This window comes from Notechis scutatus, chromosome 5 (genome assembly GCF_049901735.1).
Source record: "Notechis scutatus isolate UNSWTSFEM ecotype Mainland chromosome 5, rNotScu1.2, whole genome shotgun sequence".
NCBI classification, from domain to species: Eukaryota; Metazoa; Chordata; class Lepidosauria; order Squamata; family Elapidae; genus Notechis; species Notechis scutatus.
Genome location: NC_142013.1, coordinates 92,316,447 through 92,333,123, shown reverse-complemented (window position 1 = coordinate 92,333,123; position 16,677 = coordinate 92,316,447). Strand labels below are relative to the sequence as shown.

At 40.7% G+C, this 16,677-nt stretch overlaps 1 protein-coding gene across 1 annotated transcript in view; it reads right to left on the bottom strand.

Annotated features, from left to right (window-relative positions):
- ITGBL1 (integrin subunit beta like 1) overlaps positions 1 to 16,677 on the bottom strand; it is a 190,375-nt gene that overhangs the window by 19,050 nt on the left and 154,648 nt on the right. The window contains exon 8 of the mRNA XM_087967329.1: positions 5,036 to 5,152. Within this exon, the coding sequence (XP_087823455.1) occupies positions 5,036 to 5,152 (117 nt within the window). The remainder of the gene's footprint in view (positions 1 to 5,035; positions 5,153 to 16,677) is intronic.

The following is a 16,677-nucleotide window of genomic DNA, read 5'->3' as shown; positions in this document are numbered from 1 at the left end:
GATCACCCAGCAACCAGGCAGGGAACCCTTTGCTAAAAATTTAGAAGCCCACCCCTGCATATATCTCATCTTAGTTCATTATACAAAAGAAAATGCACACACTTCCTATGGCCATTGCTGATGAAAGGGATGAAAAATTTCGAGAAGCCACGTTCTGCATGTTTTCCCTAAGTTGTCTTCCTCTCAAATGAATACATCAGCTGTGGTTCTATGTTGGTTTAGATCTTCTGGCTTTGATGATTTACATCTTAGAAATTCCCTATGAATTATTGTTTATGAGGCTGTCCTTGAGAATGTATTTTATAATACTAATGTTTTAAAAAACAGTCTAGAATGATTTATTCCCAGTCTTTTTTCCCCATGAGCTCATGGCAATATACATAAAATCTCCTTCTCCTATTTTTCTACCATTCTAACTATAGAGGTGAAACTAAGAGAGATGGGTAAACAATGGTATCCAATTTGGGCCTGCCTGAGTCATTCTCAAATATCTGAGCAACTGCAATGCACTTATCGGTTCCTGAGAGCAGAATCCCAACATTTCCCTTGGTATAAGTGGTCTTTTTGTTTAGGTAAAAGCAGAGGCGGGATTCTACCGATTCAGACCAGTTCAGCTGACCCCCCCAGGCTCTGACTATTAGCTGGCAGCGAACCAGTTTGCTGTGATGATCATGTGGGCCCGCCCTTCCGCCCCTGCGTTGTACTTTACCTGTATCCTGTCAGCTGATTTGCACGGCAGAGCAGATTGCCGCCCCTCAGCTGTGTTACTCTCAAGCAGTAACATTGCAGGTAAGTTTTTTCTGGAAGATATTCACGCACACATAGCACGCGTTTGGCACATGCGCACATGAAGTGTGCATGCACGCACGCATGAAGCATGCAATCATCGAACCAGTTGTTACACCGGCAACATCCCACCACTGGGTAAAAATGACAACAGAAGGTGAGGCTCAACTCCAGTCCCAGCTGTGAAATACAGTGTATGCTCTCCAAAAAATCTACTTTGGTTCTGTTTCAGTGCCAGGCGAAGATCTTTTTCTTCTTTCCCATCTTTTATCCTCTTTATATTTCTGTTGTGCTTTCGTTTATTGTTAGATTTTCTGGTGATGCTTCTTTTAGCATTTCTTTTTAATTGGCTCTTGTTTTAACTTGAATCTACTGGGTTATTTTCCCTTTTGAGTTACACGGACTTTACTGATGTTTCATTCTATGTCATCTTAAAAGTGATTAGCTAACTAGGCAATTATTAAGTCTCAAAAAGTATCTGAAAAAATAAATGACAAGTCAGCTCAGGTAAAATATTCTAAATGCTGAAAGGACAGTTTACATTATCAAGCATATTATTTAACTACCCTATATTATTTCCTACCGTGGCAAACTTTCTTTCCCACTGTGTTCTCCTGGGACATTTTACTTCTTTGAGGAATTTGAATAACACAGCACATTTTTCTGCATTCAGCTCATGAAGGAGAATGAGAAAGCTACATGATGAAATAAGTTCCATACCAATCAAGGGCACCAGTTTAAGTGTGATAAACTTCTGAATGTGATCAGAACAGAACAAGACATGTAGATTTTCAGTTGCTTTCCATTCTTAGATCTTGCTGAAAATGCACTATTTTTTTCTTCATCCAATGATGGACAGTAGCATCTTTAGGACTTTGGAAGTATGCAAGATCATGGATGCTTATGCCCTCATCCATCACATTTTCTCTTTATATTTACCTCAGCCTAGCGCTGGAAAAGTGAGCTATAAATCAATATCTGTAGTGAGACAAGCAGAAGACAATTATCCACCTCCATTTACTTTTTCAATAGGCATTAAGTCTTCCTACCAGTTCTCCAAGATCACTTCTAGCTTTAACTCATTCTGCTTTAAGCTCTCATCCTTCCCATGAAATCAACAAGAGCTGAACTCCACTACTTGTTAACATTTGCAGAAGAAATTATGTTGAGGTTGGCATAACTTGAAGCTAAATGGCTAGAAGCAGCCTGAAAAAAAACAAGATATTTTATGCCTATGCATCTCAACATAATAGGTGGGTTTTCCAATATCTTCTAGGTTGAAAAAGACATTTTTTCTTAATAGGTTTTTTTCCTGTAAGTTTATATTTTTGATACTGAAGAATGAGTCATATTATCAATGAATAGTAAATATTTAAGAAATCTGATTAATGGTATAATAAATGGGGTTGTTGTTTTTTTGCTTGAATTGCATAAGCCCAATATACAACAGCAAATAGAATATGGATACATAAACCTATCGTAAATTCCCCTGAGTATTTATTTTCATGAGCAAAAATTCAGGGGCAAATCTACAACGAAGGTCTGAATTATTAGATATGTAATGCTAAACCACTATAGTGCTGATTCCAATCTCATACAGAATTTGATTTCTGTATTTAAGATTTCTCCTCTAGTACTCACTTTCTTCCCTAATCCATTACAATATTGAGATGTTATCTTTCTGATTAGTATATCTATTTGAAACTGAAGTGGAGGTTTGTATCAGAAGTTGAGAATCATACAAATTTGTAGTGTTTAGCCAACAAAGCTCCTTTTTAAGCTATTCTTAACCAGTATACATTTATTTAGCTTTTGGTAACTTCTGAAGAAATAAATAATTTTAAATAATAATAAAAATCATGTTCTCAATATTTCTACATGTTTATCCCCCCAAAAGCAGGGGGGAAAAATCCATCTATTGTTCATATCAACACACAGTGTCTGGAAATTTTAACATACAACTCGCATCAACCACAATCAGCATGGCTTACTGCCTGCTCGTCATTTTAGCTTCTTTGTTGATTTCATTGACTGACAATTACAAAAGGATTAATGAACCTATGGTTCTCCAAACCTGGTGAATTATCTTCCACCAGTCTCAGTGAGATGAAAGATAAGGAAGAATTTCGGAACTGTAACTCAGCAAAACAACCATAGCCTCACAAATTCCCCGTGGATGAACTATAAAAAGGCAAGTGGACTTTGGTTTTTCTTGAAGATGTTTTCACTTCTCATCCAAGAAGCTTCTTCAGTTCTAACTGAATGGTGGAGGGCAGAAATATGTATATGCCTTGCAGTTCATCTGGTCGTTAGCCGGTATGGCACCTTCTTGGAACTACTGAAAGGACCGTATTGTAAATAGGAGATAAGTGGTGTTGTATTGCTCCCCCTCTATTGAGAAATGGCTGTTCAAATACCACCTCCTACTGTGTCTCCTGTTTGCAACCAAGTCCTTTCAGCCATTCCAAGAAGGTTCCCTATCCATTTGCACTATTTCAATGACCCCGAGGGCCCAGATAAACCTCCAAATGGCCTCCATGACTCACAGAATGAGTCCTAAAGACGAAATGAGTACAAGGAACATAAATCCTTCCATCCTCCATCATTCAGTCATAACTGAAGAAGCTTCTTGGGTGAGAAGTGAAACATTTTCAAGGAAAAACAAAGTCCATCTGCCTTTTGAAAAAAGCACCTTGGGGACAACCATGACATGGATGACTGAGAATGTCCATAGACCTGTAAATAAGCACTTAATTAATGCTGCAGAGTTTTCTCTACAAAAAAAAAAAAAAATCATACCACATTTTGTGTAGCTTTGAAGTTCAGCTGCAGGTGATAACTTAAAGGCATCCAATTTAGAGTCTATTAAGCTTGTTTCAGGGAATCCCTGAGCACAGCCTTGCAAACCTACCTTTCCCACCAATATTTATCTCTGAAAACAAGGCATTCACTATAAACACCAGAGTGCCTCTAAATATATGCAAAGTGCATTTTTATTGAATATACCCCAACGGCTCATCTGGGTTTAAGATAACCGTGTAAGTGCCATTTCAATAAAGGCTCTGGCATGGCCTTCAGAAGGATGGCTCCAGATGTTTAGATGTTGGGAATCATGGAAAGAACACACATACACAAATTTATGTTCTGCATTGGCACATATGAATGTGATGATGTTCAAACCAGAATTTATACATAGCAAAAACTTTCATATGGGGCAGGCTCCACATACTATTTTTAGGAATAGGGACATTTTGCTGAATTTCAGTTTTAGCTTTATAGCTGGTGAAGTGCGCAACACAGGCCCTTGTATGCACTCATCTTTGCTATTCCTTCTGTTTCCCCAAGATGTGAATCATTGAGCATATGGTAGCCCGTTAGTTTAATTCAGATGATAGATTCTGAGTCAATTCCTCCTGTTTCTTTCAAATAATTTTTCATTTTTAGAAACAAAACTATTTGTTTACGTTGTTTATTTTACAGTTCTATACATTAGATCAGTTATTTATTTTCATTTAAGAAAAATGCACTATGGTAGATACCTATCTATCTCCATACTGTACATACATTCCTGCCTCCTAAAATAGCAATAGCAATAGCACATAGACTTATATACCGCTTTATAGTGCTTTACAGCCCTCTCTAAGCGGTTTACAGAGTCAGCATATGGCCCCCAACAATTTGGGTCCTCATTTTACACACCTCGGAAGGATGGAAGGCTGAGTCAACCTTGAGCCTGGTGGGATTTGAACTACCAAACTGTAGGCAGCTGGCTGCAGAAGTAGCTTGCAGTACTGCACTCTAACCACTGCGCCACAGAGGCTCAATAGTTATTTTCTTTGTATTATCACAATAATTCCAAACCAGAGGAAAAAATTGCATTATAACCAGAGGTGGTATTCAGCAGGTTCTGACCAGTTCTGGAGAACCGGTAGCAGAAATTTTAAGTAGTTTGGAGAACCAGCAAATACCACCTCTGACTGGTCCTGCCCCCATCTATTCTCTACCTCCTGAGTCCCAGCTGATCGCCTGGGTCTTCTTTTGTTGTCCTGCACAGGATAACAGAGCTGGAAAGCAGGTTAGTGGGGTGGGGAGGGAATGGGGATTTTACAGTAATCTTTCCCTGCCACGTCCACCAAGCCATTGCCCACCAAGTCCCAGCCACAGAACCAGTAGTAAAAATTTTTGAATCCCACCACTGATTATAACCACAACATTACTTCATCTGAAACCCATATTAAAATTGACCTACCATTGCAGACATTGCCATCGTTGTCTTCACACTGTCTATCATCACACTCGCAAAGTTTGCCATATATTTTGGACTCTCCAGGAGGAAAACATGTACATCGGCCACATTCACATTTTCCTGTGAGAACAGTCATCTCTCATTAGTCAAATCCAGCAGCCAAGGTCAACTTGTTCTTGTCTATGACTCAACTTAGCAAACTGGCAAAGAAATATAAAGATCAGCCTGAAAGAAGAAGGCAGTAAAGAAGGCAATGTTGCTTGTAAAGGAGACATTTTAAAAAGATAGTTGTGTAAGGGTTGTCTTGTGTTATAGGAACACGTAATTCTCTTAACCACATCAGGCTATTTATTCCTTGAGTTGAGTATTGCTGGCAATGGCTTGCCCTGTTTTGGACAGAGGATCATCTTATCACTTCTGCTTTCTTACCTGGAGATGCTAAAGAGTAGATGTGGGTCTTCTACCTGGAAAACAAATTCTCCACCAGTGAGTAATTACCCTTCATTATCCCAGTGGCTTGGACAACCATTTCCCATGGTGGCTTTCCAAACTATTGTTGCAATATTAAGAACTCATCTCCCTACCTAACATTGGCCAAAAGGCAACTTCTACCAGTCCTACCTTCTCAACTGTCATTAGAATCAGAAAGTGAGGGGAGTGGAAAAGGAGTGTATTCAGAGTGCTTAAGCCAACTAGATAATACCAAACAAGAGTTAAATCTCTGAAGTTGTGTGAGGTAGTGATTCAATAGTTTTGGATAAGATGGCGGAAGAGAGGGGATTGAGTTCAGGCTGTCCTCTTGATTGTTTGTTGTGGTGTGCATGAAGATCTTTTCTACCTATTTAGATGGGAAGGTTGGAGAAGTGGACCGTGCTGTAGTGAAGCACAGTATACTGGGGGATGGTTGCAGTTGTTACTTTGCCATGTTTGCTACTTTGCTGCCTTGTGGCTTTGTGGCAGACGTGTCAAACAAATGGCCCGTAGGCCAAATCCAACCCATGATAGGCCCAGAGTTGTCCTGCGGGGCTGTCCCGGAGATAGTGAGGGATCGGCCTGTGTTGCCCCGACCCTGGCCCATCCTGGCCATACCCACCCAGTTGGCTGTGATGACCAGGCCACACCCACCCCAGCCCCCCAAGGGCAAACAAAATCCTAATACGGCCCACAATGAGATCAAGTTTGACACCCATCCTTTATGGCATTTCCACAGCATTTTGCCAACTGTGGCTGCTAAGTTGTCCTGGCTTCTGCCAATGGCTTTTTTTTTATTGTTGGTTATTGGATCTGGCGGGACTTTTGGCTGCCTACTGGAGGAGAGATCTGCAGGATTGATCTTGGTCAGTAGTGATTAGGGAGAAACGGTCCCACCCTCATCCCGGAATGCTTCAGGATTTGGTCCTCTCTTCTCTCCTATTTAACATCTACACGAGTCTACTGGGTGAGTTCATCCATTACCACTGTAAACTGATGATACCCAATTATATATCACAGCCTGTGATGACCCAGGGTGGGATACAAAAACAACACAGGCACAAAAACAGGTGAAGTCCCTTTAATTCCTTCAACTTGGTCTCAAAGCTCCAAATATCCTTGACTGTAGACAAAAAACTCCCCCACACAGAGTTGCAAAAAGGACGAAATGCCGTTTGAATGAAAAATACCTATAAATTATAAATAGAAAAAATAACACAAACCACACTGAAGCAATTAAGGGAACCAGGCAAGATAAGGGTTTGAAGACGTCCACAGATATCGGAATACACACTGGGAAGGACGCCAAACTCAGGTAAGAACAGACAGACTAGAAATATTTTCACGCTTTGTTTCCAGCACTGATTCATGAGCAATCCGTCCTAGGAACCTACATTTGGTGTGTCTAGGATATCACTCTTCTCTCCCATGGCACCTATTTTATGAAACATTGCCTCACCCCACCAACTGAAGTCAGGTTAGTTCCATCCCTGTTAATATTCTGGAAGTCGTTCTCAAGACCCCGTTATGCTTCGTATAGAACCAATAACATCTTAAGATATTACCACTATTGATATATTTATTGTCTCTATGTTTATCATTTGTACATTTTAATATATTTTAATCTCAGTAATGATTATTTTATATTTTATAATGACTGTAATGATTATACAGATAGTCCTCAACTTACAACAGTTTGCTTAGAGACCATACAAGTTACAACAGCACTGAAAAAAGTGACTTATGATCATTGCAGCTTCCCCATTGGACATGGGAACGAAATTCATATGCTTGGCTACTGACTCACACTTGTGACAGTGGCTGTGTCCCTGGGTCATGTGATCCCCTTTTGCGACCTTCTGATGAGCAAAGTCAATGGGAAAACCAGATTCACTTAACAACCGTGTGACTAACTTAACCCCTGCAGTGATTCACTTAACAAATGTGGTAAGAAAAGTTATAAAATGGGGGCAAAACTCACTTAACAAATTTCTCACTGAGCAACAGAAATTTTGGGCTCAATTGAGATTGCAAGCTGTATTTATATAATTGTTGTATTTTATAACAATAATAGCTGAAGAAACAGTAGATCCCCTGGTTAGCTGCTGCAAGATCACACAGATCTTTTAGCAAACAACAGCATTTCAAGATAGCAACAATATTGCACCGGAAGGTATGCAAGAAATATCATTTCCCTGCAAGCAAGAACTATGAGACTATCAAATAGAGAAAGTAATAGAAAATGCAGAAACTGTGTTTTGGGATTTTAGAATTCAAACATACAGGAACTTGCCTCATAACACACCAGACTTAACAATTGTCAGTGTCAGGGCTCTGATAGTGACCCCCATTTTAATCATGAGTCTGATTAAATCATAGCCCGATTTTCAAAGCTCAGAGAAGATTTATTAAGAGAAGACATGCCAGTTCTGCCTGGGTGTAACCGACTCTGAGACACATCATTCATTGTCACCCTTGACCCTGGTTTCCCCCCACCCCCTGGGTGTATCATAATTCATATTCTCCAATGGGACACATCCATAGCCAAGAGTCATCAATCATGCTCTCCAGTTAGAATTTTGCGCAGCAGAAATTTTGGTCGCCTGGAAACTATCTATGAAACAACCATGGCATGCAGTTTCATTTTTGCAGCTGCTACACTTACTCCTCCCTCCTTTTCTATTGCCAACTCTAAAAAACCAGAGAAATATTTTATGAGTTGACAGTCAATAAGAAAGAGAAAAAAAAGCGTAGGTAGAGTAGATGGCAGTACTTGGAAGCAGAATAGAAGATAAAGAACAGGATAAGATACAAAACACAAAGACCTGCAAATAGAATTGGATCGACTGGGGTAAAAGAAAGCAAATGTAGTACCAATAGTAATTAGGCGCTTTGGGAGCCCAGTTGAATACCATCCGCATTAATAAATCCACCACCAGTCATTTGTAAAAGGCAGCTTTACTCAGAATAGTTTATACAGTATTCTGCGACGATACCACTAATACCATAAAACATCACTATCTGCCTATTCCAGGTCCTTGGAAAGGATTCGGTAGGTAGACAAAAATGTCATATTCAATCTAAAAATCTGGCTGATTGTACAACAAACCAATATAATAAAATCCTCTATCTTTTAATGTCTTATAAGCAGTGGTGGGATTCAATTTTTTTTACTACCGGTTCTGTGGGCATGGTGTGGTGGGTGTGGCATGCTTGGTGGGCATGACTTGATGGGCATGGCAGGGGAAGGTTACTGCAAAATCCCCTCCCCTCCCCACCCCACTAATCTGCTTTCCAGCTCTGTTCTCCTGTGCAGGGCAACAAAAGAAGACCCAGCCAATCAGCCAGGACTCAGGAGGCAAAGAATAGATGGGGGCGGGGCCAGTCAGAGGCGGTATTTGCCGGTTCTCTGAATTACTCAAAATTTCTACTACTGGTTCTCCAGAACTGGTCAAAACCTGCTAAATACCACCTCTGCTTATAAGGTAGAGCAGATTAAGAAATAGACTGACTGGGCCTAAAGCTACTTTTAATTGAACAGCTATTGCAACAGAAATTTGAAAGACTGAATGTGTTTTCCTCCCTTCCTCTTTTATCTTCTTTTTTGCCCTGGGATCAAGCCTCTTTTATCTGATTGTTGTCTTAGTAACAGATCTTCCCGCTGTCCTTCAAAGCCATCCTCTACACTCTTCACATAAACAAATCAATACAACAAGGGCAGTGGAACTAGAAGTCTGTCAATCAAACAGGAAAGTTATGTGGACTATATTAGATAGAAGCCATGAGATTCCACATAATTTATGTCTATATAGTTATAGTTGTAACTACTGATTTGGATATATACATCTCTCTAGATATAGGTAGAGAGGTGCCCCCTCAGAGCCCAGTTTGGAGAAGGAGGAAGAATTGGAACTAGGACTGTCCAACAGGGAAGGCACACCAGGGGCTAAGGATGAGGTGTCCTGGGATGTCCTGGGACCCTCAAGATTGGGGGAGGTGGTTGACCAAATGGAGAGCTGCCTGCCTACACAGACACAGGAGAGGATTGGCTATTAACCGGCAGTGGTACTGATAGGCAGCCAATCTCCTCTGATGAGGAACAGCTGTCTATTCCACTCGATCCAAGGGCCAGAAGAGTGGAATGTAGGCAAGCCCAGAGAAGGGTTGCAAGACTACTCAGGAGAAGGTCGTCCCACTCCTCCTCACAAGGAACATTTGGAGGGGAGTAAGAGGAGAAGCCGTGGGAGGTTAGTCTTTGCCAGGAACCATTGTTTGCTTTGGATTATAGTCCCCTGGCTTTGACTCATGCCTGTTTGCCATTTGCCTTACTTGGAAGATTGCTCTTCGCATTTTGGTTTGGACCTAGCCCTTCTTTTGTGGCCTGTGTTTGGCCAGAGGTGGTATTCAGCAGGTTCTGACCAGTTCTGGAGAACCGGTAGTGGAAATTTTGAGTAGTTTGGAGAACTGGCCAATACCACCTCTGACTGGAGATTTTACAGTATCCTTCCCCTGCCATGCCCACCAAGCCATGCCCACATGAATCCCACCACTGGTTTGGACTCTGCTTCATTGGAACTGCTTATTTTCTATGACCTCTTTCTTGTCCTGAAGACTGCCTTTGTATTGTGGTCTGGACTCTGCCTGGTGGATTGGATTTAGTAACCTGGATCTTACCCTGTGAGCGTGTTCCTATTCTGTGGACTTTCTTTGTTCTTCTGGAGCTGGGTTTGGGAGTTGAGAATGGCTGCCTGCAGACAGGGGTGGGATTCTACTGGTTTGGACTGGTTCAGGCAAACCCTTTGTTCCAATGGTCAGCTACCTCCAAACCGGTTCACTGCGACAAGCATGTGGGCCCATCCATTGACCCCTGCTATTTCCTGTGCTTTATTTCCTTTGTTTAGAGCACAGTCGATTCACTCAGCAGAGCGGTTTGCTGCTTCTTAGCTGTTTGAGTCACAGAGGCTGCAGTTGAAGGTAAGTATGGGCTTTTTTTAAATGTAGAGCATGCACACGGAGCAAACCAGTTGTTATACCATTGGAGTCCCACCCCTCCCTGTAGGGTAGTGTGGGGGTGGAGCCTCACTGGTTGTTGGAGGGCTTTTGGCTGAAACATTTATGAAGAGAAATAAAGAACTATTGCCTTGCCTTGCCTTGACCAGCTGGGCCATAACAGAGAGGTATCTACAGGCAGAGATCTTATAATCACTTCTACTTAAAGGAAAGGGGAAATATGTATAATTAAATATAATTGCTGTATGGGGAATGGACCTTAGTACAGTAATTTGACATGTTGAAAGAAAAATCAAAGCTAAAAGCTGGAGTTAACATCCGTATAACACCACCTCTTGGGCTAAGGGCTCTCCTTGGCCATTAGTGGTCGTCAGGGCAGTGCTCAAAAAGTGGGCATAGAGCAGTTTAAAAAATGGTGAGGAGAATACATGAGAAGAATTAAAGGTGATATCTTCGACTTAAAGGTAATAACATTAAATTGTTAATTTGATTACTTCCCTTGTATTCCTTGCTATTTTATTAAAGATTACTATTTGGCACAGACACCAGTTCTAGGTCCCTCCACCACAGGCTTTGGAAAGATGCCCTCATCACTGGGCATCAGGTTATTATGCCTCCCTGAATTACCCAGAATCATAGCTTTTTAAAAAAATGCCATGAATGCAACTCAGTGAATTCAGTGAGTTCAAAGAGAAACTGAACCTAACCCACTGAATGGGTTGGCTGGAAGGCATAAAAGAAGTACAATAAGACAATACAAATTAAATTTTAAGTCACTGTATAAAAAGAGGCTGGCATTCTGGGCCTAAGTAATTGAAGAACAACAAAACAGGAGGGCAAATTTCCAGGACCCAGAGTAAGGCATTTCAACAGCATTACTATTTCTATCAAATGTACCTGGCTAAGCTTCACAATGTTCAAACCGCTCATTCGGCGAGGTCATCATCATTAAACAATCAGAGGTTCACTGTCAAATTGAAAAGGGATCAGTGCCTCACCCATACTTGGTTCCCCTTTTGCCGTAGCAACCTGGTTACAGAGGGAGAAAGTGGCCAAGGGGAGCTTCATGAATTGGCTTTGGAATACACAGCTCACCCAAACAAATGCCTGCTTGTATCAGTCCTGTTCGTTATTCTCAATTGTATTTTCAATCCAGTTCATCATTCTCTTTGTTTCCAGGAACTGGATTTTTGTCTGTTTAAGGTTGGCCATCTGTGCCTAAAATCTTGCTCTGTTGTATGGCAAGTCAGAGCATTCCTAGGAAAGTAGTATTCAAATTCTGAAGTAATAGAAGCTGTAAAAAAATAATAATTTACAAAACATTCAAAGTGTCTTCTTCCTCATTTTGCCTGCTTGCACCAAGTTTTGCACCAGTACCTTCTTGATAACCACACAGGGCATTCTGGTCAGGGGTAGGATTTAATTTTTTTAAACTACCGGTTCTGTAGGCGTGGCTTGGTGGGTGTGGCAGGGGAAGGATACAGTCTCCATATATACTCTCCAGTCAGAGGTGGTATTTGCCGGTTCTCCGGACTACTCAAAATTTCTGCTACCGGTTCTCCAGAACTGGTCAGAACCTGCTAAATCCCACCTTGGATTCTGTTCTAGTTTTGGAATACTATGCACCTTAAGGTTTCTTTTCTTCAACTTTTGTTGTAGTTCTTTGTTGTTGTTGTTTTGTTTTGATTTGGGGGTGGATTTTTGTTTGTTTATTTGTTTTCTGGTAATTCTGTAAATTTTCAGGGATCCTTCTTGTATGGGCTATACAATTTTGGAAACCTAAGTCAGTGTCTAACCACAAGTATCTGGAAGAGGTGTTTAGGGGGGCAATTGCCCTTGTTCTGAAAACTGATTTTTCATCACAGTTAGGTAGGGCTGGGATTCTACCGGTTCAGGCCGGTTTGGACAAACTGGTAGCTTCGAAGATCATCTAGAAGTGAACCGGTTCGCTCTGATAATTAGCTGCTAGGCCCGCCCACCCCGTCCATATTGACCTTTATTTCCTGCTTTTGATGCTCAGCTAAATTGTGTGGCACAGCGGATTGCCACGCGTCAGCTGTTGAAGAGACAGTGCAGGAGAAGGTCAGTAGGAAAGCCTCTGCGGGCGCGCAAAGCATGTGTGCGCGTGTAAAGCATGCCCACCAAGCCACGCCCACCAAATTGGTGATAAACCAAATTGAATCCCACCACTGCAGTTGAGGACTAAAAAAAAAAGTCCTCTGAGACATGCCAGTTGTGAATTAAAGGATACATGGATCTGAAAGAGCCAGAGACTTGTTTCTCTCACATGCTTCCAAACAGAAACAAAACTATTCAAGAGTTGAGATATGAAGTTTGAACCAAAAAAAACCCACAAACCACATAACACCTTGCTTTCCATCTTGGCCAATGCTAAGCAAAGACTCTAAGGGCTTGGAGGTCTTATTCCTTAACTACAGGCGTTCTTCATCCAACTTCAAGCGGCTAGTCTTTTTCTCTAATGTCAATTGGTGTCAGAGAAAATCATGATGACCACAATGCTTGATATAGATGGTGGCATAGATTTGTATTTCTGGCACTTTGGGAGGATGATATTAAATTATAATAGACATATATGAAGTTTCAGGATGCTAACATTTCTGGGGGAGGGGGGAAATATATATCCCACTTTGTCCCACCTGCAAAGACAAAGTTGTCATTATTTCAATGTGCAAATGTTCACTTGATATTTAAGGACAAAGTAACATCTAGCAATGGCTGTGGCATTTTAGGTCCCTTATTGTATGTACTACACTATACTATTATGCTGCCATTCTCCATTGTTGAGCTTTTAAAAACGCACAAATTGCTGAAAATGCCTGGTGATAAGAGCAACTTTAAATATAATGCTTACGCAGGATCATTAATTATATGTATTTTGAACCAATTGCTAGATGAAGTATATAGAAGATAATAGAACTCCCTTGTAAACTCTTAATTTTGATTTAAATACAGCATGTTCAAAATCTTCCTGTATAATTTACAAGAATTTCTACCCTCTTATACTGTCTGTGCATTGCCAAAGTTAAATGACAGTAGGATGGGCCTTCTAAAAGAGCCATTATTTCTTTTATATTTCTAGAACACATATGCTTTCACAACTCTTTTCATGCAACCTTCACCTGCACCCAGCTGTAACAACAAAAGGGAAATTTGGTTTTACATAAAGTATTGGAGGTCAAGTTATAGCACCTGCTATACAAATCTAAGCCTGTTTTCACATTAACAGAATGCTTTGCATGTCAGCACAATTGTGCAGATTGCACAGGAATTAAGGGAAAGGGTGTAATCATTGCACTAGAGAATAACACATTGTAATCTGAATGCTGAATGCTCTTTAAAATGCCCCCATCACATTCCCATCAGTAGGGCTGATGACAATGTTAAAACAATTTTGGTTGGAAATAATCACCTGCCTTTTAAAGAAACACTGAGCTAATTTATTAACCAATTTAGATCTACTGGAATATTAAATAATGAATAAAGTACAACATAGCTGAAATATATACATATAAATTATTTACTTCTTTATTTACTTATTTGTTTAGTAAATTGCTATTTGAGCCACTGAATTGCTTTGGGCAGCTTACCAAAATAAGCAAACAAATAGTGGATCTAACCCTATAAAAGGCCTGGATGAAAATAAATGTTTGGAAGTTGTTCTTGTAACTTAATAATTGCGTGATCCTCTTGAGCAACTTGTTCCTCAAAAAGAAGAATGAATTGGCAATGTCTCCAGCACATCTGTGAAAATGCCACTGTGGTGAAATATGGACTTAACTCTGTAAGTCCTGCAAATAATCGAAGCTGGGCAAAGTTTTATACATTTAGAACAGGTGTCATGCCCCTGGTGGAGACTGACTCTGAGCAGTCAGAGGAGGACCCAGGCCCATCCCCTATCCATCCTAGGGCACGCAGGGAGGAGAGGATCAGGGTAAAATGTGGTCTACTCAGGAGGAGAGGGCCATGATCCTCTTCATGGGTTGCAAGTGTGAGATCTGCATAAAAGGTTGGACCTGCGTGCTAACAGACGCTGGAAACAATTTAGTGTTTTATTCCTAAAGAAGGTTTATCTTGTTGGCATTCTTCCAACGGACTGTCCCTGGTTATCTTCCTGAAGTTGGCAATTATCTATCCTGGTCTGTTGTGGAACTTTATTCAGTGCGGTTTGTTTTTGATTTTTGCTTCGTTATCGGCTCTTTGAATGAGAAATGCGTTTCTTTCCTTTGCAATGTTGTTTTGAAAATAGTTTACTCCTCCACTGTGAACAATTAAACAGTGAAGCCAAGTTGAAGGCATTAAAGGATTTTTAGTTAAGTTTTGGGTTTTGTTATATTTCTGATACACTCTGGGTCATCACAACAGGGGTCCCCAACCCCCAGGCTGTCGCCTGTTCAAAACTGGGCTGTGGGAGAGATGAGCAAGCGTGCACGCGTGAAACTCCACTTGAGTAAGCGGAGGCCACTTGCACTCATGTGCCAAGTTTCATTCACACAAATGGAGCTTTGCGCACGAGCACCCTTCGTTCACACAAGATGAGTTTCACACTTGAGCATAAGGGGCACTCTGGGTCAAGAGCTCTCCACTCGTGTGAGAGGAGCTTTGCAGGCAAGCACCCTCCCGTTTACGAGCAAAACTCCATTCGTGAGAGTGTAGGGCACATGTGCCTGCGGCTTATACAAATGGACCTCTGTGTGCACGCCTACTCCTGCCACTCAAACGCCCCCCCCTCCCAGCACCAGGCTGGGTCCTCAAGCTAGAAAGGTTGGGGACCACTGACTTAGAGTAAAAAGTTGCATTGGGTTCTGGAAGCAAACAACAATGAGTTGCCACTGTTAGAAAAAAGACCAACAAAAAGAAGCCGTATTGCCCATAAAAGAAAACGAAAATGAAAATAGCTAAAAAATTACAAAAAATGGCTACATTTTAAAAAAAAAATCTAGATTATGGTTTTTTCACCAGCCAAAACTGAATTGGGATGAGAAGAAAAACTGAACTGGCATCTCAAGATGAAATGGGGAAATGCTACATTCAAAGAAGGACCTCTCTACCTTTATATCAGTTTCTGGTTATAGCCAGAAACCAAAATAGCTTCTTAAAAACACGAATCCTTTACCTCCTAATTAAGCTTGCAATTACTTATTCTCTGTATGTATAAACTAAAATTATGATGACAACCTGTGGTATTAGAGCTACATGAAGTCTTGTGAAAAAACCTGGGTGGAGCTCTTTGAGCCCACTGAATACCTGCTACTGAATAGAGACTGTCTATCTCATAAAAGTGGGCAATATACAGTAGAATAATTGTATTAAATGCTGTTCATTGATACAATTGATGCTGTAACATTTAGTTTTGTCCTGGTTCTACGTTGATTTCAAAATTATAGAGTTGGGCTATTGAATGCAGTTTTCTATAAAAGTCAGGAATGCAAGTTAAAGCATTTGTGGCAGATGGATATTTAGCCTCTTCTTAATGATAGGAAGCTTTTCCCCAGCAATCATTAGAAAGCTGCCCCCTGTAACTTAAATTTATTATTCCATGTCGTGCAGAGAAGAGGGCCACCCTAATGTCTGCTGGTTGGACACTATGAAGGATGACATCAGCATGACCATAGCAGACCTGAAGGAGGCAGTGGGAGACAGACAGAGGGGTATGGACCATTCTGATCTATAGAGTGGCAGAGGGTCAGGCATGATTGAATAGCTGGCAATGATGACAATCATGCATTTTGGAACAACAGGAAAGCAATCTTACATTTTTCTAGCTTCCTGAATTTCTCTAGCTTCTTTTCAGATATTTGAAGAGTGCCATCATATCTTCCCTTAATCTCTCTTCGTACTCAGTTTATACTTCATTCAACATAATAAATACACTAAGCTACTTTCCTTGGTTATGGCAAGGATCAGGATTGGCAGAGTTGGCAGACTATCAATATTTTCAAACTGCTCTTTTGGCACACTTTGGATACGGAACTATTGAATTTTATTTTGCCTTAGATTGTGTTAAATTAAAATAAATCATTGGGGGGGAAATGGCACACTGAAGAGCAAATTTAGCATTGCCTTTATTTACCAGAAGATCTCTAGATTATACTGTATATAAAATTGCTTATATAGACCACAATCCTGGTAGATGACATTAGTCT